Source organism: Amborella trichopoda, chromosome 9 (assembly GCF_054954075.1).
Source record: "Amborella trichopoda isolate Santa Cruz 75 chromosome 9, AtrichopodaSantaCruz75HAP2 v2.0, whole genome shotgun sequence".
NCBI lineage: Eukaryota > Viridiplantae > Streptophyta > Magnoliopsida > Amborellales > Amborellaceae > Amborella > Amborella trichopoda.
The window spans coordinates 13,523,116-13,547,514 of NC_142344.1; the positions used below are offsets into that span (position 1 = coordinate 13,523,116).

The following is a 24,399-nucleotide window of genomic DNA, read 5'->3' on the forward strand; positions in this document are numbered from 1 at the left end:
TGGATGGAAGTGATGAGAAGAGATATGGTGACTTATGGTCTAACTTAGGCTATGGTGCTTGATAGTGTAGAATGGTGGAATAGAATTTGTATAGCGGACCCCAAATAATTGGGATAAGGCTCGTTTGATGATGATGGTCTCACATGAATTTTATGATCTTTGGTTATTGGAATGGCACTAATGTTATCTCCGTGAAGGGGGTAGGAGTTGATATTTGTTTACTTAAATTTGCGAGTAGGGAAACATCTAACCTAAATGGCACTGATGTTACCTCCGTTAAAATACTACAGACTACTTCTTGTTTGCCTACCTGACTATTTAGAAATTAGAATCTACATATTCTAGATATGCTTGATGATAATGTCATGACACCATTATCTGAAATGTGTGTTTCAAAGACATTGACCCAAGTGGCAACAACAGGGACACCTGTATCAGAAATGCCAACCTCGAGATGTAACTTTGAGTACTTAATTATTGGTGGCATTTCAAAAAAGGGAAGTTCGAGTTTCTAAGTATTAACACGTGTTGTGTCAAGTGGTGTATTGACATGTGCCTCAAACTGTGGGCATATGTTGCCGAGTTATATAGATTAGAATTGAGTGAATATGCTAAATTAAAAAATGCAATAACTGCTAAAAAATGATTGCCAAATGCTTAATGGCTCATCACTTTACCACATGAGAATCATTATGCCTGGTGATGTTTGGGTGGTTAGAATCCTCTAGCCACATTCCTATTTGCTATTGGGTTAGAAGAAGCTAGTGTCACTTGTTGATTGGCTCTCACTCATCCCTAACAGATTATCCTTGCATCATGAGAATAAGATTTGCCTCTGTGGTCAACTCTTGCATATGTTTGCTCCATAGTTGTTGGGAGCATGAGCAAATTGAGAGCTGGATAGGGATGGGGAGTTGGGGCATCACGAAAGGCTAGAAGACCCTGTGGTTGGGAGCAGTATCCGTACAATGCATATGTTGGGGATCGAGATCCCTATGTATTAGGGATCTTGGGATTCAGTCCCTACATGATGCAGCCTAGAATACTCTCGAGTATCTAGAAGAGAGAGACAAGCATAAAGTTCATAACAAGAGCCGCAAAAGGGCAAAATAGTCATTGAATATGTCCTTTCATGTCTTTTATTTATTTCTTGGGTTCACTTAAAGGTTTTTTATAATATATGGCCATGATTAGATTAGATAGATGGGTATGATTAAGTCTTGTTAGGGTTTTCTTATGTAAGAGATGTACTTAAGCATGATGAAGCATCTTGTTATAAAATTTTATTCAAAACCCTAGAGCAACAAGTGCTTCTTCTTTTATCTCTGGTTTTTTAGTCTTTATCTAATGTTGGATCTTTGCTATCTTCTTTGCTAAACCTTAGCTTCAAGCTACTAGGTTTGCGCCAAGTTGGTATCAGAGCCTGATAATCTGTATGGTAATGTAGCACGATATGGTAGCACTATACGGATGGTATTGTAGCATCGTATGATACTATAGCACATATTGTATCAATGTATGGTATTGCAGCACGTACTGTAACATTATGCGGACGATACTATAGCACTGTATGGATGGAAATGTAGCATCGATTTTTGTGGCCTAGATCAACAACCATGCCTCAACATAGAGGAAAAACATCAACCATAGAAGCCTTTGATGGTTGTTTGTAAGAAGGGATTGCAAATCTGAGGAGATTGATTGAAACCCTAGCTCTGCGTTTTACGTAGTTGGAAGCCCCATCCCAAGAGGATGAGATCGAGGCAGATAGGAATCCATAAATCCTTTCCATGATCAAGCTCCAAGGAGAGGTAGCTGTTCATATTGTGAGGGATAGTAGGCGGTCTCAAGGTTGAGATCCCGGAGTGTTATGGAAGTCTATCCGAGGACAACGATGGAGAAATTTCGTTCTCACCAAATGGCTCTCAAGATCAACACGTTGTGGATTCGGACTCGCCACCTATCGTTGACAAGTACTTGGATGAAGATTTGGGTGTTGTGAAAGAAGTGGGTGACCATAACTTTAATGGTGACCCAATCTATAAAGAGGACTTTGAAGAAGATCCTACCATTGGAGAGGATTTTGTGGATTCTCCTATTCTCGATGAAGAGAGGGTGAATGTTAAGGAGTTGTTCCCAAATAGAAGAGGTATCTGGTTTCTTAGTCCCCAGAGAAAGTAGCGAGGAGAATGGTGTTGACGGAGGTAATGATGATGATGTTATTATTATTGGATTTTTACCTGAATTTAGGGTGTCACATGAGGACACACCAAAGAGTTCAAGGTATTTTTCCCTGTACTTTTAATTGGTGAGTTTAGCATAGGAGATGCTCACCAAAGGGTTGTTCAAATCATTCTCTATGAGAGAACTCAGGTTGAGTTGTTACTTTGCTTCGATGGAAGAACCAAATCTTTTTCTTATCTTCTTCCCCCAAAACCTAAACCGGAGGAACCAAATATTTGCGTCTTGACCTCATACAATTCAGCTAGGGGAAGCCGCGGAATTCAAATTATTTTTTGCATTCTCAGAGAAGAGTTTTCCTCAGGTATGTTCATGATCGATAGTGTTGTGCACTTGCATCGAAGCAGTGTTAGCTTTCAATTTGGACAAAACATGATGGATAAGATGTATATGAGAGGTACCTTAACTTGTAAAACATTGATCTTTTGTTCTTTTGAATTGTATATCTTTAAGGTTGAGTTACAATGTTTTCAAGAGATGAAGAACTCTGGGTTATGGTCTTCTCAATATACCCTTGTTGATAAAGTGACATCAAAATGGCGTAGTGGACAATTGGAGAGTATGGAAGCAGTTCAGCAGGCCTATGTTAAAGCTATGAAACGTAGGTTTGGCTTTAACCTTTGCACCGGCATTACACTTTCATCAATTCATTGCAATATTGACAATCTCCTTTTGGGGGATTTAACGCTTAGTCTTACAAGCCATAGAGGTGAGATTTCCTACAAAGTTATTTTGAATGGATATCACTGAGGACGTATGATTTGAAGTGATTCAAGACGCTTCCCTCCTATTCTCGTTCATGGTTCTAGACCAAGTTGTTATGAATATGATAAGTTGAGTTAGCGCAAGATTAGAGATTGTGAAGTGGTGTAGAAGATAAATATAAATGCTTAGAAATTGTATCTTCCCAGCCATATTCACTCTTCTGATGTTTTTAATGCCAAGCATCTGATTTCATATCATGGCGATACCTCTAACGCCGAGCTGCCAAATTCGAGGGTGAATTTCTTTTGAGGAAGGGGGCATTGATGCAGCCTAGAATACTACTCTCGAGTGTCTAGAAGAGAGTGATAAGCTTAAAGTTTACAAGAGGAGTTACAGAAGGGAAAAATAGTAATTGAACATATCCTTTTATGTTTTTAAATTATATCTTAGGTCATTTTACTTACTTAGGGGCATGGATAGAAGTATTGAGAAAAGATATGGTGACTTTTGGTCTTACTGAAGGTATGACCCTTGATAGAGAAGAATAGAGGAGCATGATTCATGAAGTCGACCCCAAATCATTGGGATAAAGCTTGGATGATGATGTTGAGGGGCAGAAGTAGTAATTTCTAGATTCTTTTATATCTTTTTATTCACTTAAAGTCTGTTATAATAAATGACCATGATTAAATTAGATGGATAACCAGGATTAAGTCTTGTTAAGGGTTTTCTTATATAAGAGTTGTACTCAAGCATAATGAAGCACCTTGTTATGGAAATCTATTCAAAACCCTAGAGCAGCAAGTGCTACTTCTTTTATCCTTAATTTTTGAATCTTTCTCTAAATTTGGGAATTTCCCTATCTTCTTTTTTAAACCGTAACTCCATGCTACTAGTCAGCGTCACTACCTTTTGAGGATCTCAATATCGTCCTTTTGGGATCTCAATCCCAACCAATATCGTCCTTTTGTGATCTCAATTCTGACCTTTTGGGATCTTGATCCCAACCTTTTGAGGATTTTGCTCCAAATCATAAAAAATATATATATTTTATGACTATACATACCCGTTGAAGTAGGGATCTCTTTGTTTATGGCTAGCAAGCAATGCAACTATATTAGAAATATAATTGCAGTGCTAGCTAGCTTGAAAATCATCATTTTGGTCGTTATCTTGGTCTTTAAGGTGGGGATTGAGATCCCGATATTTAAAAATCGGGATCCTTTGGAGATCCCTTTTTTGAAACTCGAAAGTGAGATTCTAGAGCGTGATCGCCTCCCAGGTTGAGAGATCCCAACAATTACTTTGGCAAAAATCCTCGATAATGTTCATGCAAGTTCAATTCCTTGCTAGCAACCACGTTGCAGCATGTTGGATGTGGGGTTGCTAATTTATGGCCTGAGCATTATTACACGTGATTATATCATCAAGCGTGCGAGTGCCACATTATCAGGGAACTTCAGAGTACTGCATTTTAAATAAATATAGCTCATGTTCAAAATCCATACAATAGATCTGCATAGATCTAAGTTAGCCCTGAGAGCTTGTTTGAACTCTTACCTAAACTGTCTTAGTGTTAGCATTCTAAATAAGAATCTGGATGATATCCTTGGGCTGATTTCAAGAATGATGAGCTTGCTGATATGATTTATTTGATTGAGGTCAATTGAGTTGAATCCCACTTTTTGAACACAAATAACAGTTCACCAGAGATCAAAGAAACTCTGACGAGTTGTCAGTTGACTTGCATGAGTCTTCCATGTTTTCATAGCTCCTTCTAGTTCTCAGATTTAATAGGTTCAGAATTTAATAGTTTGGTGCTTTCTCACTTTTCAGTTTCTCTCAGGAGTTGTTAATCCTTGTATTTGGAAACTCATTTAGTATACTTGTTAGAATCATGAGTTTACCTGGTTGTGGCTCAGTCTGAGTTTGGCCCCCAAGTTTGACTTTTCGAACTGCGGTTTGGACAAACATAGAGCGGTGTTCTCTAGAGAAATTGAAGTTGAAGTGGAGATCCACAAGTTGAAGTTGTGATGGGAATTCCAAGCTCAAAGCGATTATATTAGCATGATATCCTTTGTTTCCATATAATTTGAAACAATTAAGCCTAAAGAACCCTAATCATTAAGATGAACATATGCTAGTGCTTTTAGAACTAATTTAATGCCTTCTTTTGAATACAAAATTGTGAAGTGTTAATTACTTTAGTGCCCCTTATGCATTTGTGGGTTGCAATTTCGAAACACTCTGATGCTCATATTTCCTAAGAATTTATGTTTCAAAAATAAATTAAAACATGAGTAATAATCTGACATACAGTTTAGTCGTCCTCTTTTCACTGCAAGTAACATGAAAAAGTATGCGTGCGAATGTTTCTGTAAAGAGGGTATTCATGGGCTAAATTCTGCACCCCAACCATCTTGTAATTCATATTTATGACAACTTCGCAAATATTTTTGGCATTTCTCCATTGACCTTCATATATATTTTTTTTGTTTTGCATTGGAATGATTTCTGGAGCCATGATGGTGTTGTCATTTAGTCGTGGTTTCATGCTGGCATTCAAAAATACAGATTCTTGATGTTGGTTATTATTTTTGCATCTTGGATTCAAAGTAGCAGGATATCATTGGTAGATTTGTGCTCTTGATGATGTATCCTAATTTTAATTTTTTGTATTCTTGCTTTTGCATGTGCATTTTCTTCTGTTAATTTGGAGTAATGGAAAATTTTGGTTGTAGGCAAAATATGAGCAAGAATCAGTCATCAGGTCCCCAACAGTCCATGGGTTCCTCTCTTTTGGAGAAAACATGTGATTTGTTACAGAACTTCCCAGAATATCTGGATGTAGTTGTAAGTGTTGCAAGGAAGACTGATGGGAGACACTGGGCTAACCTTTTTGCTGCAGCTGGAAGATCTACAGAGTATGTTTTCTTTACATTTAGCATGCTATCATTTCTGTATTTTACCCTTTACAGTTCTACAAGTTTGCTTTGAACCTTTTGACTGCTTGGAGTAATATGTTTTGATGGTTTTCTTAATTATTGCAAACCTCAGAGAGTTAAATATAACAGTTTTACCTCTTAAGTTTTGTTGCTGTCTTCTGCATCCATCAGATCAAAATTATGGTGTTTGTTTTGACTCCATAGCTGTCTAACTATATTCCTGAGGGTCATATTATTAAACTGTATGTGTGTGTGTATTCCCGCTTATACGTGTTTGTATGTGCTTATATACAGGCATTCATATTATTAAACTGACTTATATTATTCGTAGCATGGTCATACTCACTCGTGTATCCACATTTATGGCATTAAGTAGAGTTGGGGCATATTCAAGTAAACATGAATCAGAGTTGGACCTATTAGACCAGTGCATATTAGGTACTTATGATTAGGCATGTTATGTTGAAACGTGATTAGGTCCACCCTGCTCCAACGTTGAAACTTGAAGTTTCCTCGGCTTTCGGAAACCTAGAATGAAATGAAAAATCACCATTTATTAAAACTTCTGCTTCTTGAAATTAAACTCAAATTTGTCCCAAATTTATGGGTTTGTCATGCTGTTGGATCTATCCATGCATTTTCTTGTAATTTTTAATTTGTTCAGTTGTGGTGCCAAGTGTGATTTTATATGGTTGGCTGTTAGTTGAAAACTAACCTCTGGCATCATAGTATACATGTTATATTTTCTTGTTGGTCATCCAGTTTAAGGAAAATGGCTTTTTAGTTCAACGGTTCCCTGTGGCTGTAACAAAATATGAGAAACCAATAATGTAGTTGATTGCAACTTATGATGTTCAGTTTGATAATAGATACCATCTATTAGGTAGGAGTCAGCAGGGTTAAGGCCTCATATAGGGAAGTCATCTTAAAATCTTCTTCTTTGTCCACTAAAACATAAGGTATCAGTCTTTGTTGTTTGGGAAGCAATGGCCATATATCTTACTTGAGGCCAGGTCAAGTTATTAGAATTTTTTATAGAAGAATGCAAATCCCTATATTTATTTTTGGAATTTAAATTGCTGGGGTATCTGGTTATGAGATTTCTGCCTGGGCATATATTCCTTGTCTTGAATTGTTCTTCTCCATCTATTGTTTCATGTCCTTGGGACTGTGTTATTGCATTTTGGGTTAATTGTTAGAGAAAATTATGGATGCCCCCCTAAAATACACTTTGTAGACATTCCACCCCCCAATACTTTTAGTACTACACTCATAAACCAATTACTATTTTTTCTTGCTTGTACCCCCTAGTCAAAAAGTTAATATTAAAAAGATTAAACTACCCTTCCCCTCCCTTGCCGTACCTGTTAAAACTCTCTGTCTCTCTACCTGCTCGATATCAGTCTCTCTCTCTCTAACTGCCCAATATCAGCTTGTCTCTACTCGCTCGATATTAGCCTCTCCCCCTCTTTCTCTGCTCAATATCAGTTTCTCTCTCTTGTTCTCTCTCTGCCCAATATTAATTTCTCCCTCTCTCTCGCGCTCTTTGCCCAATATTAGTTTCTCATACTCACATTGAAAAATGTGGTCTGCACAAAAGTGTGCCGGACCAGCCTCTGGAAATCCATAAGTCTCATGACCAGTCCGGCATGCTTTTGTGTCGGACCGAAGCAAAAAAAAAAAAAAAGGTGGTTCGACATACTTTTGTGCTGACTGGTTTCTGGCTTCGGAATTCCAGATGCCATGTGGCTAGTCTGTTGCACTTTGTGCCCGACCAATGTTTTTTGCTTTGGTCTGGCACAAAAGTATACAAGTGAAGCCACAAGGCTTTCGGAATTCCAGAAGCCGGTCTGGCATACTTTTGTGCCGGACTGTTTTTGTTTTGCTTCGGTCCTGAACCGGTTTCTGGAATTTTGAAAGCCTTTTGATTGGTCCGACAAAATTTTTGCTGGACTGCATTTTCTCAATATGAGAGAGAGAGAGAGAGAGAGAGAGAGAGAGAGAGAGAGAGAGAGAGAGAGAGAGAGACCGGTTTCTGGAATTTCGAAAGCCTTTTGACCGGTCCGGCAAAATTTTTGCTGGACTGCATTTTCTCAATATGAGAGAGAGAGAGAGAGAGAGAGAGAGAGAGAATAAGGGAGGGGTAGTTTAATCTTTAAAACGTTAACTTTTTGACTGGGGGGTAAAACCAAGAAAAAACAGTGACTGGGTTATGGGTGTGATACTAAAAGTATTAAGGGGTGGAATGTTTACGAAGTGCATTTTAGGTGGGTATCCATAATTTTTCCTAATTATTATGACCTTTTGATTAAGTCGTCTCTCCTATATTTTGTGTGAATCTTGTCTTGATAGTACAAACATGCAATATTACTGTCCAATTCTTTCACAAATGCACCTTGTCTTTTATAATGGATATCAAGGTTCCACGAATTCAGCTCTGGTTACTCCTGAACACATCTATTCTCTTTGGGCCTTGCATTAGAATGCTTCCATTGGATGTAAATCACATCTATTCTCTTTGGCCTTGCATTAGAATAACTTCCATTGGATGAAAATCTCTAATCTAGTAAGGTCTCTCTTTCTTATCCCGGAAATTGCGGTTGTTTTTGCATCCTTTGTAATGAACATTCCAAGTAATTTATTTTTTTGGAATGTGGCTGATGAACTCCTTTGAATTGTTGTATTATGATTCTTGGGGAATTTAGTTTGTATGCCTGTTCGGGTTCCTTCCCTATATTCTACCTTTAGCAAGGATATAAGATGAAGTGTTTGTTGATACATGTGGCTCTTTTATTTGCTAACACATTCACTTGTCTCTTGCAAGGATATAGTATGGGGCTTTTTTGTGAGTCCCTTTTATCGCATCTTGATCTGGTTATTCCATACGTTATATCAATAATAGTGTGAATCTTGTGTTGATTGTGTGGACGGATGCTCATCAGTGGTTTATTCTTTTGGGTATACCTGTTCATATGTCAATCATCTGTTATCATGCTTCCTTTGATCCAGTTCAGGAAATGTGAGACATCTATTATTTTCTCTCAGAATGTTGTTGCTGTAGGATTGCTCCAATGGCCTAGAAAATGTAATCGGCTCTCTATTCAAATATATTTATTTATGTCCATTTTCATCTTACAATTAAGAAAAGAACTTGTCTTTTGACTCCTTTCTATGCTTGCAGTGACCCTAGGTGTCCTACTTTTTTCTTTGTCTTTATGGTAAACAATTTAAAAATTAGGAGAGTTTTGTCTTGGCTACTTTCAGCCTGTGAAGTTTCTCTCTTTATTTCTCATGTGAGTGTATCATAGAAGTCGTAGTTGAGGGGTGGCATATGCATTCTAGTTGAAGAAAGAAGCAGGGATATCCTTTATTATTCTATTTTTTTTGTCTTGTATTTATGGAAATGTAACAACATACAAAGGCTTGCAGTCTATATTGGTTCATTTGTATCGCCACTGTTCTCATGTTGGACGCATATCAACACATATACTAATGATTCTTCTGGATTCTTCTTGTCTGTTAACCATTGATTTCATTAGACACTTGATCTTCTTTTCAATTTTCAGTAGACACACATGAATTTTGAAAATGTTCGTTGAACATTGAGAATATTATTGGGTTCAGCCAACTAAGGTATAATTGATTTCTTCTTGCTACTCATCATAAAATAAAATATTGGTAAAACATTGTTGGATTTGGTTCTCTCTTCATAATATACGTGCATCTCCAAATCATGTTCTTCCTTACATGTGGAATCTGACACCCTATACCAGTGTGAATCCGACACCCTGTACCAGTGTTAGCCACTCACACATGTACCCATGTCCATGCAATAGTAGTTGCAGTGCATGTTAGTGTTGAACTCACCTTTTTCCGTCATATAATGGATTAAATTAACTTTTGGAATTGGTTTCATTTCTAGAAATGTGGTAATTGTTTATTCTTGACTTTTTTGTGGATCATATGGTCCATATCTTAGACATATTTGCATCATTAAAAAATCTTCCATTGATTGATTTGTTGCTTTGCATAAATGATTGTTGGAGTTTCATAGAGTGAGCAAGAGAGTGTTCTCATCATGGATTCTTCGTTTTTTGGTGGTTCCCTTTTGTTTGGTTTTAATGTTGTGAGATGCACTGTTCTTATATATATACATATATTATTTCTCACAGACTATTTGAGGAATGCTTCCAACGTCGTTGGTATCGCACTGCAGCTTGTTATATACTTGTAAGTATGAACTGTCAAATGTGTCCTTTGATTCTATTTTTCTTGGTCTTCTGACTCAGAAGCAGGTTTTACTAATTGAAGTTGCTCTTTAGTACAGCTGCTAGATTCTGGTTTTGCCTGCATTACTCTAGTTGCTCTTTAGTACAGTTGATAGATTCTGGTTTTGCCTGCATTACTCTATTATCTATTCCATTCAATTCATTAATGGATATAATTTTTAATTACATCAAAAAGTAAGATATGTTTTGAAGAAGAAATCTCTAAAAAAGGACGGGAAACATGACTCTAATTCCAAAGTATTTCTTATGGCATTTGGATTAGGCCTTCTGCATTTTGATTGTCGTTTTTTTACTGATTGTAACTTTTTGTCTTTGAATGTAATGAATCACTTGTTCAACTTGTATGAAAAAATTACTGTTCCTCATTGTGTTTTCCTTTAATTTTTTTTTGGTCGATATTGTGGATTTTCATTTGTGGGGAACTTTGCATGTTGAACATATATTTGGCTTTCACTATTATATTGTCTTCGTGGATGGGTTCTCTGGATATACATGAATCTACTGCAACATAAATATTCTACATTTTTTAATTTTTCTAAAATTGTATATATTCAATATATTGCTTAAGTCAAACTTCCCTTGCTTTGATTCTTTTGGCGGCAGGGTATACCTCCCAAACCTTCCAAATAGTCCATTTGTTTATTATGTTATATGCCATTGCAAAATGGTTTTGGCAGGATATTAACATGAAAATATTTATTGATTTTTTCCGGGACTTCATAGCCATCTAAATTTCTATTTATCTAAAATAAATGTTTTTTTTTTTGGTTAGTTCAACTTTGGGAATCGAACTTGAGATGTAGCGTTGTTAACGTCAACTGCATTGCTAACGTCAAATGCTAACCAGTCAAGCCCAAGCCCGGTTCCTCATATAATGTTATATTTCTTGAAATTGTACCTCCATTTTTTGTAACTTGACATATATTTGTATTGATCATGGAGAACAAGTTTACCATCATGGGAATTTGTCTAATAGAATTTTTGTGGAAAACTGCAATGTCAAACAAACTTGTCTTGAAGCTGCAATTTTTAGGGATTCGTTGGAGTTACTATTAACCCATTTTTTTTTGTGTTCTGACATCTTGTGACTCTCAACAATTCAAGACATTTGTTGATCGGTATTAATGGAAGGCAGTGTAATGTCATGTAATAGAGCGTAATGTCATGCATTGTCATGTGATGTGATGTAATGTCATATCAAACTTATTAAAAAGTATTTAAAAAACTGTTATATTAATCATTGTGTTATGCTAATTCTATTAATAATATTAGGTCTAGTTTGTATTTATCTTTTATCTTTTACATGTTTTACCGAATGGCGTATTGTGGTGATGACAACTTCTCAGACAACTCCCAGATAGACACGTTTCATTGTTCACATGTACCAGGTGATCAGAGTATTTAATTGATGTGGATCTTGAATCTAAGAGAAAGTCACTTTCTATAGAAGCTCAATTTTGAGTATGCATAGGATCACATTTATTCAGCTGCCTTCTCTTCTTCGTATGCGGCGAGCATTCTGGCAATGGAACTCGAAAGCTAAATGGTAGTTGGTGGGGCACCATGACAATTTGGTTTTTTTCAACTTATTTTGGTGCATTGGATTAGAACCTCCATTGAAAGATTGTTGATAATAAAGGAGTTGTGCAATCAAGCAATGAAAATATTTGAGTAATTGCAAGTATTATAATTAATTGTTAAATGGAGAACTGTGTCCTAATGTTTCAGTTCTGTAGTGGTTAGTGACATATGAGTATCCTCTTGTTCTGTGTACTCTTCCTTTGTCAGATGAAATTAGAATGTTGATGGTTTGCCCTTGGTATAGTTCGACCTACCCAGATTGCTTTCGTGCACTTTTAGAATGTTCGGGTATTATCGGCAATGTTGTGGCTTCTATTCAAGGTTTCTTTAGAGAAGGCTAATTTGTAATGTCACTTTTAGAATGTTGGGTTATCATCGGCAATGTTATGGCTTCTATTCAAGGTTTCTTTGGGAAGGCTAATTCCTAACGTCAATGCTCGCCTCAATTAACAAAGCTCAGTCAAGTTCAGTGTCACTCGGGCTTAGCATCCTATGAGGCTCAGAAGCCACCTACTTCCTATTTTGGTATGGGGCTGTTACCATTGTAGCTCAGGAGAGTTGTCAGAGATTTGGTGATTTTCTCACAGACTCAGCGAGTCTGTTAGAACCTCTGAGTGCGGTAAATTTTCCAGTTACAAAGTGGGGAGCAGAAAACGAAGCCCCCCTTTTGGTCATTTCTCCTCAAGCATTGATTGGATCACTTCAGTTTTTGTGCATAGGGTCATTTTCACATGATCTATCCATTGTACAGATCAGATTCCAGAAAAAAAAGTCAAATTTCTAGAATTTGAGAGTTTTGAACTGGGGCTTGGCCGAAGTTTGAAAACGTCCTATTTCTTTACAAACCTAACTTGATCTTGGTTGACATGTGTTATCTAAGCCTATTTTTACGTTCTTTATCGAATCATCAGTTTATATATCACAAATATACTCAAAACCTCATATTACAGGATTCTGATAATCGAAACGCTATTTACCCTAACCTTTTATTATTTTTTGGAAATCAATACACTACGTAAGCCATAAAATCAATTTTTATTTTAGATTTTTATAATTTTTTTATATTTTTTGTTTTTCTAATTTTTATTTTCCCAATTTTATTTATGAGGGCAACTCATCCAGCTCAGAAAAAACTGTGCGGGCCACTCGGGGCTCACCGATCTGACTTGCTCCGGACACATGCCGAGTTCCAAGTTTGCTAAAACTAGTCAAATTTAGTGTCTCCCAAACTTGGAGCCTTTACAGTTTGCTCTTGTATCTAGTTTCACGAAAAGTATTTTAGGGCAGATCAATCTGCTCTTAAAAGTTTGGTCTAACCTTCAGATTGACTGATCATATACACCATAGGACATAAGACGTGGATAGGTAAAGCCGTAAAAGGACACATGAAAGCTCATTTGGAGAAAATGTAAGCTTGTATCCAGTTACAGGAAGCATATTTTTGGGGCAGATCTAACGCGCACATTGACCGAACGTGAAAGACTCTGAGAGTTGTGTAGGTAAAGGACAAATGAAAGGTGATTTGGGGAAATGTATTAGTATGACCGTGCATACTGGCTATTCTTACAAGAGCTGATATTGGGTAGATTGATGGCTTTGTGAAATATCTTCTCATAGCTTCTAATCCAAAAGTAGAAATTCTGGATCCAAGGTAAGTCGTTTTTCAATTCGTGCTGTTTTAGGGGTTTATGGATAGAGTCCTCTCTGGATTTATTTGCGGACACTCTTTTTTGGTATAGTAAGAGTATTTTGTCTGCTGAATCTATTATTTCATCACCCTTATACTTTAGAAACTAGGGAGTGCTGAGGTGGTGTTTGCTCCCCCACCCCCCCACCAAAAAAAAAAAAAAGAAAGAAAAAAAAGAAAAGGAAAAAGAGAAAGGTAAAGTGCTGAGGTGGTGTTTCAAGAAATTAATCCTTCACTTATGAATGATCAAGATGTAATGCCAATTTACTGATTCCTGTGCTCACGAGATATATGCAGGTTTGTTCTCTTATTTCTAGTTTTGGTTATTATGTTCAGCTGTCATTTTGTTGGGCTACTGGTCGATGTGCTAATACTGAATCAGAACTGTGTGCTTTTTATTAATTATAGTTAATTTATAGTTTATTGATCTTACCTGTCAGAATAAGGGTCCAGTCCATTTGGAATATTAATGTCTCCTCTCAAGCGCACAACACACACACACCGAGTCTTTGCTCAATCTTTTTCATGTATAATCCATGACACTGGTTGTGTTAAAAGAATGCATGATACCGTGATTGTGGTCTACAGGTAATTGCAAAGCTTGAAGGGCCTGCTGTGAGCCAATACAGTGCCTTGCGCTTATTACAGGTGCCGTAATGATTGGCTTAATAATATATAATGTGTGGAGTTTCAGAATGTGTTAGTTCTAACATCAAGAACAATGTCACTAATGCTTTGGTTTCCTTGTAGGCAACATTGGATGAATCTTTATATGAACTTGCTGGAGAGCTGGTAGAACTTTTATCCATCCTTATTCGTCGGCTTATTGGCCTTAGAATTGTTTTCCATTATTTTCTCAGGTATTCAAATTTGCAGGTTCGATTTTTGCTGCGATCTGGAAGAGATTATGATCTTTTATCTGCAGAATCTGATAGGCTCTCACCAAGATTTCTAGGTTCTTTCCTTTTCCGCCCTAGCTTTCGGAAACAGGACCTGAGAAGGTAGTCCTTATCTTCAATAAATGGATAATTTATTTGGCATGAATTGTTCAGTAATGCATGGTCTGGAGTCTGCCTTTACTGACATCTGATAGACCTTTATAGAAATGATTTTGTTGTTGTGTAGCTGATCCTGTTAGTTATAGCAATTTTCCCTCTTTAATGTTATCACTATGGTATCCCCTATCTACTATTGTGATTAGAAGTGACAATTTTAGTGGAGCATTTTCCCTTTTCCTTGCAGCAATAGTTTTTCTAATAGGGAGCAAAGTGCACACATCGCTTCTGTTAAGAACATTCTTGAGAACCATGCGAGCTACCTGATGTCTGGAAAAGAACTCTCCAAGCTTGTTGCATTTGTAAAGGGCACACAATTTGATTTGGTGGTAAGGGCACCACTTGTATTAAGCTTCATGCAGTTATTTTTATCTTATCGCTATTAGTATTATGGATTTCCCTAATCAATTGTAGGAGTACCTGCAAAGGGAACGCCGTGGGAGTGCTCGTCTGGAAAATTTTGCTTCAGGACTGGAGCTCATTGGTCAGAAGGTATGAGCTACAGGCACATGTAACTTCATAAAGATTTTATTTCTTTACTGTAAAGATTTATGCCGCGTCTTTATGTCCCAATGAACCATGTTAGCGCTATTTGGGATGGCAATCTGTCTATGACTGAAGTGGCATCTTTGGATGCCACTTTATACCCCGGTTCAGGTGTAAGTTCACCCATAAAATGCCCACTTTGTGAGCTGGATGACAACTGAAAATACCTGTTTTCATCCAACTCATGAATTGAAGCCTTTATTTGGAGCACGGACTGCATGATGATCAAAACCCATGTAGGCATCCAATATCGGGGTTATACAATAAAAAATCTTAACAGTGGACGTAGAATGACGTTCTGCCATCAAAATCAGTATCTTACTGGAATCTGGACCCTTCATTTTTAAATGATATCTTTTTCCTTCATTGTTATTTGGACAGCATGGTGCAGGAAATTTGGTTATGCGTACTAGAAGCAGAATGGGATTGTTGAATATCATTCAGAAGTCTCTCTGTCTCCACCTCCCTCGCCCTCTCTCTCTCTCTCTCTATATATATATATATATATAGAGAGAGAGAGAGAGAAAGAGGGAGAGAGAGGAAGGGAGAGAGAGAGAAAACCACAAAACGCCTATAGGCGAAAATGAACAGTGATTTCACTTACCTTCATTACCATCCAAAGTTTATTGCACGGTCACGATTGTTAGGTAGTGTTTTATTTTTTTATTTTTTTTTTAAAAATCGCAATGACCTGAAATTTGGAGTGTGTGTTCGTAAAAAAACAGGCGAATCTACGAAAAATATCAAAGAGATATTTTACATGAAAAAAAATTGACCAAAATACCCCAAAAAAGTTTTGGGGGTATTTTGGTCTATTTTATTTTTTCGAATTATTTTGTTTAAATTTTTATTATGCGCGCCTCACTAAGATGTACACACGCTCAAAATTTCAGATCATTCCGATTTGTTGAAAAAAAAAGAAAAATGAAACACTACCAGACAATTGTGATCGTGATGAACTTTGAACGGTGATGAGAGTAGGAGAAATCACTGTTCATTTGCGCCAATAGGCGGAAAGACTTTTCCTATATATATATATATATATATATTCTTGAAAACTGCTAAATCAATCACAAGTGCCTATTGTTTACTAGTCAACATTTCTCAAAATAAAGTGCCTATTGTTTACTGAATGTCAGCACATATATCTACACCTGAACTCCAATGGATGGGTGCTACCCTATTAAATACAGCACAGCAAGCATATAATTGCATAGATAACTGCTTTTCATTTACCTTGCAGCTTCAAATGGATACTCTACAGAGTCGGTTAGATGCTGAGTTTCTGCTTGCACATATGTGTACAGTCAGTTTTAAAGAATGGATTGTGGTACTTGCTACTCTTTTACGACGGGCAGAGGTATTTGTGCATTCTTTCTCGCATAATAATCATATGTAAAGCTTGCTCTTAGATATTCTTGGCTTCCTGATGTCTTTGTTTGTACTTTATATTTGAATTTATTACTTCCTTTTCTTTTTTATTAACCTATAAGCATCAGGAAATTGTTTCCTGATGCCTTTTTCTGATATTCTTGCCTTCCTGATGTCTTTTTTTTTTCCTTTTAATTTGAAATGTATTTTTAATCTCTTTTTAGTAATTTGTTTTTACCTGAATAGATGATTCTTGCATTACAAAGCTTATCGACACTTGTTTGCATGTCTTTTGATGACCCTGATAAATTGCTTCAATGCATCTTGTACAATTTGATTAAACTGAATGTACATTCTTTAAATTTAATATGTTAGTGTTCACGTCAGAGGAGTCAAGTAGCATACTTTAATTGTTACTTTAATATGTTAGTGTTCACGTCAGAGGAGTCGAGTAGCATACTTTAATTGTTACTTTAATTGTTACTGTTGCCACGTTGGAGTGGGCTTTGTGGGTAGGGGCAAGGGACATGAATTCTCTCTTACTGAATGGGAGCAGATTTTCCACTCCAACAGAGCAGCTTGGTTAGGGTTTAGTGGCTAATCAAGTGCTATTGGGAAAACGGTCGTGGAATGCAGTAGTTAGAACGGAATTTGAGCAGTAGCATCATCATTTCTAGTGGATTCCAGTAAAGTAGAAGAAACGTGTGATTACATCAAGTTGTGTTCTCATCATCAAACTTGTGTTGCAGGTTTTGGTCGATCTTTTCCAAGATGACATGCGGTTATGGAAAGCTTACAACTCTGCTCTGCGGGTACTCTCTCTCTCTCTCTCGCTATATATATATATATATATATATATATATATATATATATAAAAGAAAAAGCTAGCAATAGCTGGGCAGCTATAATGAATAGTAATATAGGTGGAATTCCAACTGTCAGATCTTCATCATGTGGTTCAGATTGCACATTACTATATAAATTTTAATATTTTTTCTAGAATCGGATCAAAATGAAATTTTAGACGTATGTACTAAAAAATAGGGCACACTATTAAAACATATATAAAAAAATATTTTAGAAAATATAAAATGATAGAAATACCCTTGAAAATTGATGAGGGTAATTTGGTCATTTTAAAATATTGAAAATAATGTTTTTTATATTTTTATATGTTGCGCAATAGTGTTAGGTATATACACCCAAAATTTCATCTTAATCAGATTTATTGAAAAAAAATTAAAATTAAAATAGTTATATGTATTTTGAACCACTCGATGAAGATTAGATGGTTGAGATTCCACCTATATTATTATTCATTATAGCTGCCCAGCTATTGTAAGGTTTATATATATATATATATATATATATATATATATATATATATATATATATATATATATATACGTTGATTCGTGTACCTCTACAGTAAACGTCAAACGGCCCTGATCGAATCTGGGCCAATCTGACAATCACAAATGTTCGGTAGTGTTTCATTTTTTTTTTACCAATTGGAATGATCTGAAATTTGGAGTGTGTGTTACTCAAAATCAGGCGAATCTACGAAAAATATAAAAAACATATTTTACATGAAATAAATTAACCAAAATACCCTCGAAAAGTTTCAGGGGTATTTTGGTCAATAATGTTTTAGCGAATTATTTTTTTATATTTTTATTAGGTGCCTTCATTAAGATGTACAATTGCTCCAAATTTCAGATTATTCCGATTTTTAGGAAAAAAAAATTAAAATTAAAATACTCTCGGATAATCGTGACCATCAGATTTGGGCTGTTGGGCGTTTACTGTAGCGGTACGCACATGGGCGTACAAGAACTTTTTCCATATATATATATAGGAAAAATTGCTAAAAACCCCAAAAAATATGCTTTTATACACTCTACCCCCACCCTAAACTTTCCTCACTTATTTTTCTCAAAAAACATCTTTTATACCTAATACCGCCCAACTAAAAAAGTTACATCGTTTTTGATGAAAATACCCTCCCTTCACATGACAAATCATTTTCGGATCCGAATAAAAGGAAACGTTCGATCGCATTTGTACAACGATGGACTGCTCAGTCTCGCGTACTTCGAAACACCGAACTGCCCTACAAAATTTCGGACTGCCATATTAAAACACCGGACTACCCCTTCAAAATGCCGGACTGCAACTTCAAAATGCCGGACCGTAACTTCCAAATGCTGAATCGCCCATTCCAGCAAAAAAATAATCGCCGGACCGCTACCATGAAACGTCGGACCGCCACCATGAAACGTAAGACCGCCCATTCCAGCAGAAAAAAAATCGCAAGACCGCTTGTTCAAATTGTCGGACTGCCCTCTCTAATGAAAATAATTTGTTATGTATGGGAAGGGTATTTTCATCCAAAATAAGTGAACTTTTTGTGCACGGGGTATTAGCTAGAAAACATTAATTTTTGGGGGGAGTTGCTAGGAAACGTTGGGTGGGTGTAAAGTGGGTAAAAAATCCATCTTGGGGGTTTTAGCAACTTTCCCTATATTTATATATAGGAAGATGCTAGGGTAAGCCCACTAGCTCACATGAAAAAATGAGCCCAATGGCCTAGATTGAATTTGGGCCGATCTGATGATCACGGATGTCCGTAGTATTTGAATTTTAATTTTTTTTTTACAAATCGAAATCACTTGAAATTTGGAGTGTGTGTGCATAAAAAATAGGTAAATCTGCGAAAAATATCAAAAAATATTTTACATGAAATAAATTACCAAAATACCCTTGAAAAATTTCACAGGTATTTTGATCAATTCCTTTTTCATGATTTTTTTTTTTAATATTTTTATTATGTGCGGCTTGATGAGAAGAACACGCCTAAATTTTGAAGTGATTTGGATTTGTAGAAAAAAAAATTAAAATTCAAACACTACTAGATATCCGTTTTCTTCAGATTGGCCCAAATTCAATATGGGCCGTTGGGCGTATACTATTCCATGAGCTAGTGGGCTCACCCAAGCTTTTTCCATATATATATATAGGAAAAGGCTTCTGTGAGCCAATGGGCTCACAAGAAAAAATGGGCCTAATGGCTCATATTGAATCTGGGCCGATCTAACGATCACGGATGCTTGATAGTGTTTGAATTTTGATTTTTTTTTTTTATAAATCCAAATCACTTGAAATTTTAGACTTGTGTTCATAAAAAATAGATGAATATTCGAAAATTATTAAAAAAATATTTTACATGAAAAAAATTGACCAAAATAACCCCATAAATTTTGTGGGTATTTTGGTCATTTTGAATTTTATAGATTATTTTTTTTATATTTTTATTAGGTGCGGCTTGATGATAAGAACATTCACCTAAAATTTCAAGTGATTTGGATTTATAGAAAAAAAAAAAAATTAAAAGTCAAAACACTTTTGACCTTCGGATCGATCCAGATTTAATCTGGACCATTGGGCTTATATTATTCTGTGAGCTAGTGGGCTCACCCTAGCATCTTCTATATATATATATATATATATATATATATATATATATATATATATATAGAAAGGTTCCTGTGTGCCCATTTGCGTATCGTTATAGTAAATGCCCAATGGCCCAGGTTGAATCTAGGTCGATCTGAAGGTCACAGTTGTCCGAGAGTGTTTGAATTTGAATTTTTTTCTACAAATCGGAATTATCTGAAATTTGGAGCGTGTGTACATCTTAGTGAGATGCACCAAATAAAAATATAAAAACAATAATTCGTAAAAAGCATATTGACTAAAATACCCCTAAAATTTTTTGGGGGTATTTTGGTCAATTTATTTATTGTAAAATATTTTTTTGATATTTTTGGTAGATTCACCTATTTTTTATGAACACACGTTCTAAATTTCAGATCATTCCGATTGGTAGACAAAAAATGAAAAATAAAACATTATCAAACATTCGTGATCGTCAGATCGGCCCAGATAGGCGTTTTCTGTAGCAGTACACGAATCGGTGTACCGTAACATCTTCCACTAGTTCATATGAGCTCAACGACTTAGATTTAATCTGGATTGATCTGACGGTCACGACGTCATTTCATATTTGAATTTTATTTCTTTTTCTCTAAATCCAAATAACTTGAAATTTTAGGCGTGTGTTCTTTAAAAATAGGATAATCTAATAAAAATATCAAAAAAATAATTTGCAAGAAATAAGTTGATCAAAATACCCTTGAAATGTTTCGGGGGCATTTTAATCAATTTATTTATTGTGAATTATTTTTTAAATATTTTTATTAGGTGCGCTTTGATGAGGAGAATGAATGCCTAAAATTTCAAGTTATTTAAATTTGTAGAAAAAACTAAAAATTTTAATACGAAATGAGATTGTGACTGTCAGATCGGCCCATATTCAATCTGGGCTGTTGGGCTCATTTGTTCATATGAGCTAGTTCGTTAGTCTCAGCATTTTCCATATATATATATAATCTGGCGTTTTATAGAGCAGAATGATATATCAGGATTCGTGTAGCCAATCCTAGATAGTTGAGAAACAACACTGATAATGATAATGATATATATAGTCCTCTTTAATATTTGTAATGAATTATAGGCTTGCTCTTGGTCAACTTCCCCATGAAAACAAGTGGTTTAAAAAAGGTGGCGTGCAATGAGTTGCCCAACATTAAATCATTCTAAAAATAATTATTTGTAATGAATCACCGTCCCATGCTTTTCTTCTAAATTCATTGTTGTGTTTCCAGTCGAACTCCGTTTTTGCTGAGTACGATGATCTGCTGAATATCTTGGAAGAACAGCTTTCTCATGTTCCAAGTTTGGAGAGGAATTCAGATATCTAACAAGATTCCTGTGAGTTTGTGCTTACATATATTCTCTCAGTTAGGCATGTATCATAATCATGTAAGAATGGCATTGAGTCCTCAATGCAGTCGCATCTTCTTGTTCTTATGGTCTGTTGGCTGGATCTCCTGTCAAGTCGTTCTGAGATGAGACTTGCGGATTAGGTTTTGCCTGTAAAATCTTTATTAGCACCTCGAGAGTTGCCCAAAATGCCCTCAGCAAATGTGCAGAGAAGCAGGGTGGCTTAATTGAACAAATTGATTACCTACCGTCAATGGGAAATTTTGTTCATGCTCATCAAATCATTGATATTTTGTCGGGTGTTTCTTTGGGTGAGATGTGGGAATTATGTAGTTTGTGAGAAGTCAGCTGCCTTTGTTTTGCGGGGAGATGATTTGATTAGGCTGGGTCTCATGGCGCCCATTTCGTGATCATTCCAAGAATGTGAGAAGCACAGGTATTCAAAAGACTCATGCGTGCTCATGCACCTGCACAACTGCTCGGCTTGTCCTCAATCACATGTAACTGGTAGCAAAGATCAGGTTACAAGCATGAGTTCTTAAGATCCAATTGGAGTAATTAATTTATTGGACAGAGTAGGCAGATAAGGACACATGACTACATGAACACCTACGACAAGCTCATGGCCATTCAACTCCTATCCACGATTGCACACACATGGATACACAACTCCTTAGGGTTTTTCATGGTTAATTAAAACTCGTATTCATAGTGCAATTCTTCTGCTGAATATGTATAATATGCTGCCCCACAAAAATCTCTAGACATTGAACTTTGTTTGATTGATCCATTTGTTCTCTATTAGACCCAATCTTAGATGAATGGTGGGTATTGCCGTGCTGTAAGGTACAAGAGTTTATTGCATCTAAAACTATATTTTCACACTTCAATGCTGGCCACTGGCTGTATCTATGCAAAGTTGTTCAATGCATCGAGTTTGTTTTCATTAGATTCAAGTAACCCCAGAATGATTATGTGTCCTTCTCACGGATAATTTGTAACGTTCTAGTTCCTTCATTGTCTGGCATGCCTCAACTACCTCATATGAAGTTTCATCATCCAACAAAGTTCATAAAGAATGAGCATCTAAGAATATCATACAATATTTGCAATGTTTTGGATGTGTTATTTACTTCAAAGGATGCAAAGAAGAGTGGGAGTGCAAATGATTGTGGCCAATGAGTATGACCTGTGCAAGTTTATGAACTTTTGAGACATCAGATCAGACGGTATTCAATTTTTTTTTTTTTTTTTTTTGAGATTAACAAATTATGAACATTTTAGCCATTTTTGATCAAACAGTATTCATAATGTTTGTGAGATTCACTATTCTAGGTTTTTGCAACGTCTAAGACTTTAATGAAATAAATATTTGCACTGATAAAAAAATGAAAATAAAAGGAAATAAAAAGATGCTAAATGCTTGCTTGGAGCATAACATGCTTAGTAAAATACAAAATTTATGTGGCATGGCAATATGCTGCAAGAACAACTTTGATGACATATCCCTAAACGGCGCAAAGCAACTTCTAATGACAAAACGTTATCCTATAAAAACAAAGAAAAATATCTTTATATCTCTTATTTTTAAGTTTCATTTCTTGATAAACTCAAGGTTTTAAAAAATATCTTTTAACAATCACTTTAAATCTATTTTTTAATTTAAACATATGTGAGAAAAACATGTTATTTTTAAGTTCAATCTTTTCTCTCTCTTCATTTATATACCTTAAATTTCTCTATTTCTGTCTCTTCTTATGTCTCTCATTTTCTCTCCTCCCATGTTTTTTCAAACCGCTCTTTCTTTTCCCGATAACTTCTCACTTTCATGAAGCCCTTCTCTCTCTCTAGAAATTTGGGAGGATGGTTTTTAGAAAAGACGCGTCGTTTTAGATTTGTTTGGCCTAAAAAATCATGTTTAAATTAGCTCAGCAGGTTAGAAGAAACAAAATCTACAATTTTAATGTCTGAAGATATCTCTTAAAACCTTGGGTCTATTGTAAAATGAAACTTGAAAATAGAGGGTACGGAGATATTTTCTCTAAAAACAATTATAGAATTGCAGTAATGAAAGAATATTGGTTGAAAATATTCTTTTTACATATGTCCAATGGTTTCAGAAAATGTGAGTTTTTCACCCGATTAGGGCCATTGCCAAGGGCCTATTTGAAAACCGCCGAGTCGAATTGTCGAAGTTACGTTCGATGAAAAAAGAGAAACGTGGTTTCAATGTCGTTAAAAAAAGTGTGGATAGCACTTGTCTTTTGAAGGGTGTCCAAAGCTCCAAGCTAATTATAAAAAAGACAGCCCAGCAGTGTGTGGAAGTTATCTCAGGGATTTCATTAAAGGAAAATATTTTTGTACAATCTATTTTGAGGTTTTATTTTCTAACAGGTTTAGTGTTTGAAAAAATATTTTTGGCGGCATAGAGATCTAACAAAATATATCTTTTAACGATTTGAATTGATTTTATAAGGAGTTTCACTCTCTCCCTCTCTCTCTCTCTCCCTTTGTTTCACCCTCAAACTTTTTTCTCTCTCTTTTTGCCCATCTCCCCTTAATATCCAGAGAGAGAAAGATAGAGAGTGAGGGGTTTAGAAAGGTTTTTTTTTTCATTTTGTTTGGGTTAAAAAGGTGCAATCAAAAGAGTAATTGATCTAAAAGATTAAAAGATATACTACGTGGGATCTCTATGTCGTCAGAAATACTTTTAAATCCTAAATTTATTGGGGTGATATTTTTCTTTTATTAACTAGCCCAAAATATTCATTTTTGATAAATAAAAAGGGCTAGCCTATATGATTAGCTAAAGCAGATATGCCAAAGAGAAGTTGGAAATGGCTCGGTTTCTATAGGACAAGAATGTTGTACCTAAACCCATGTTCTCCACTGTGGATACAAATTATGTGAAGCCTTCAAAAATGTTCTTTAAAAGGAGTCATACCATGGATTTTGAGAGGGAACGGCCAGCCCGACTTAAGGGTGGCAATGGGCCGAGTCTGGGTAGGGCGAACTCTGCCCCTTGTCCTATAGGGCCAATCCTAGTCCCTCCAGAGCTATCTTGAGCTTGGTCTTGGTGCAAACCGGGCGGAATAGGCCTTGGCCCTGGCCAGGCTAAATGCACAAAAGATTAA

General features: G+C 35.9%; 1 protein-coding gene across 11 annotated transcripts in view; it reads left to right on the top strand.

The window, feature by feature from the left end:
* LOC18424389 (uncharacterized) overlaps positions 1–22,155 on the top strand; it is a 50,301-nt gene extending 28,146 nt beyond the window's left edge. For 6 of the 11 annotated variants that reach the window (XR_016040121.1, XM_088845936.1, XM_088845937.1 and 3 more), the window contains 10 exons: positions 5,688–5,870; positions 10,064–10,121; positions 14,037–14,096; positions 14,199–14,240; positions 14,325–14,449; positions 14,691–14,832; positions 14,918–14,995; positions 16,293–16,409; positions 17,170–17,232; positions 21,148–22,155. Coding sequence is in view for 5 of the 11 variants with exons in the window: in XM_088845936.1 (XP_088702062.1) it covers positions 5,688–5,870; positions 10,064–10,121; positions 14,037–14,096; positions 14,199–14,240; positions 14,325–14,449; positions 14,691–14,832; positions 14,918–14,995; positions 16,293–16,409; positions 17,170–17,232; positions 21,148–21,243 (964 nt within the window). In the remaining 6 variants the exon portion in view is untranslated. Of the gene's footprint in view, positions 1–5,687; positions 5,871–10,063; positions 10,122–14,036; positions 14,097–14,198; positions 14,241–14,308; positions 14,450–14,690; positions 14,833–14,917; positions 14,996–16,292; positions 16,410–17,169; positions 17,233–21,147 lie in introns of all 11 variants that reach the window. The other 5 variants (XR_016040122.1, XR_016040120.1, XR_016040125.1 and 2 more) reach the window with 2 other exon arrangements.
* Positions 22,156–24,399: the final 2,244 nt, after the last annotated feature.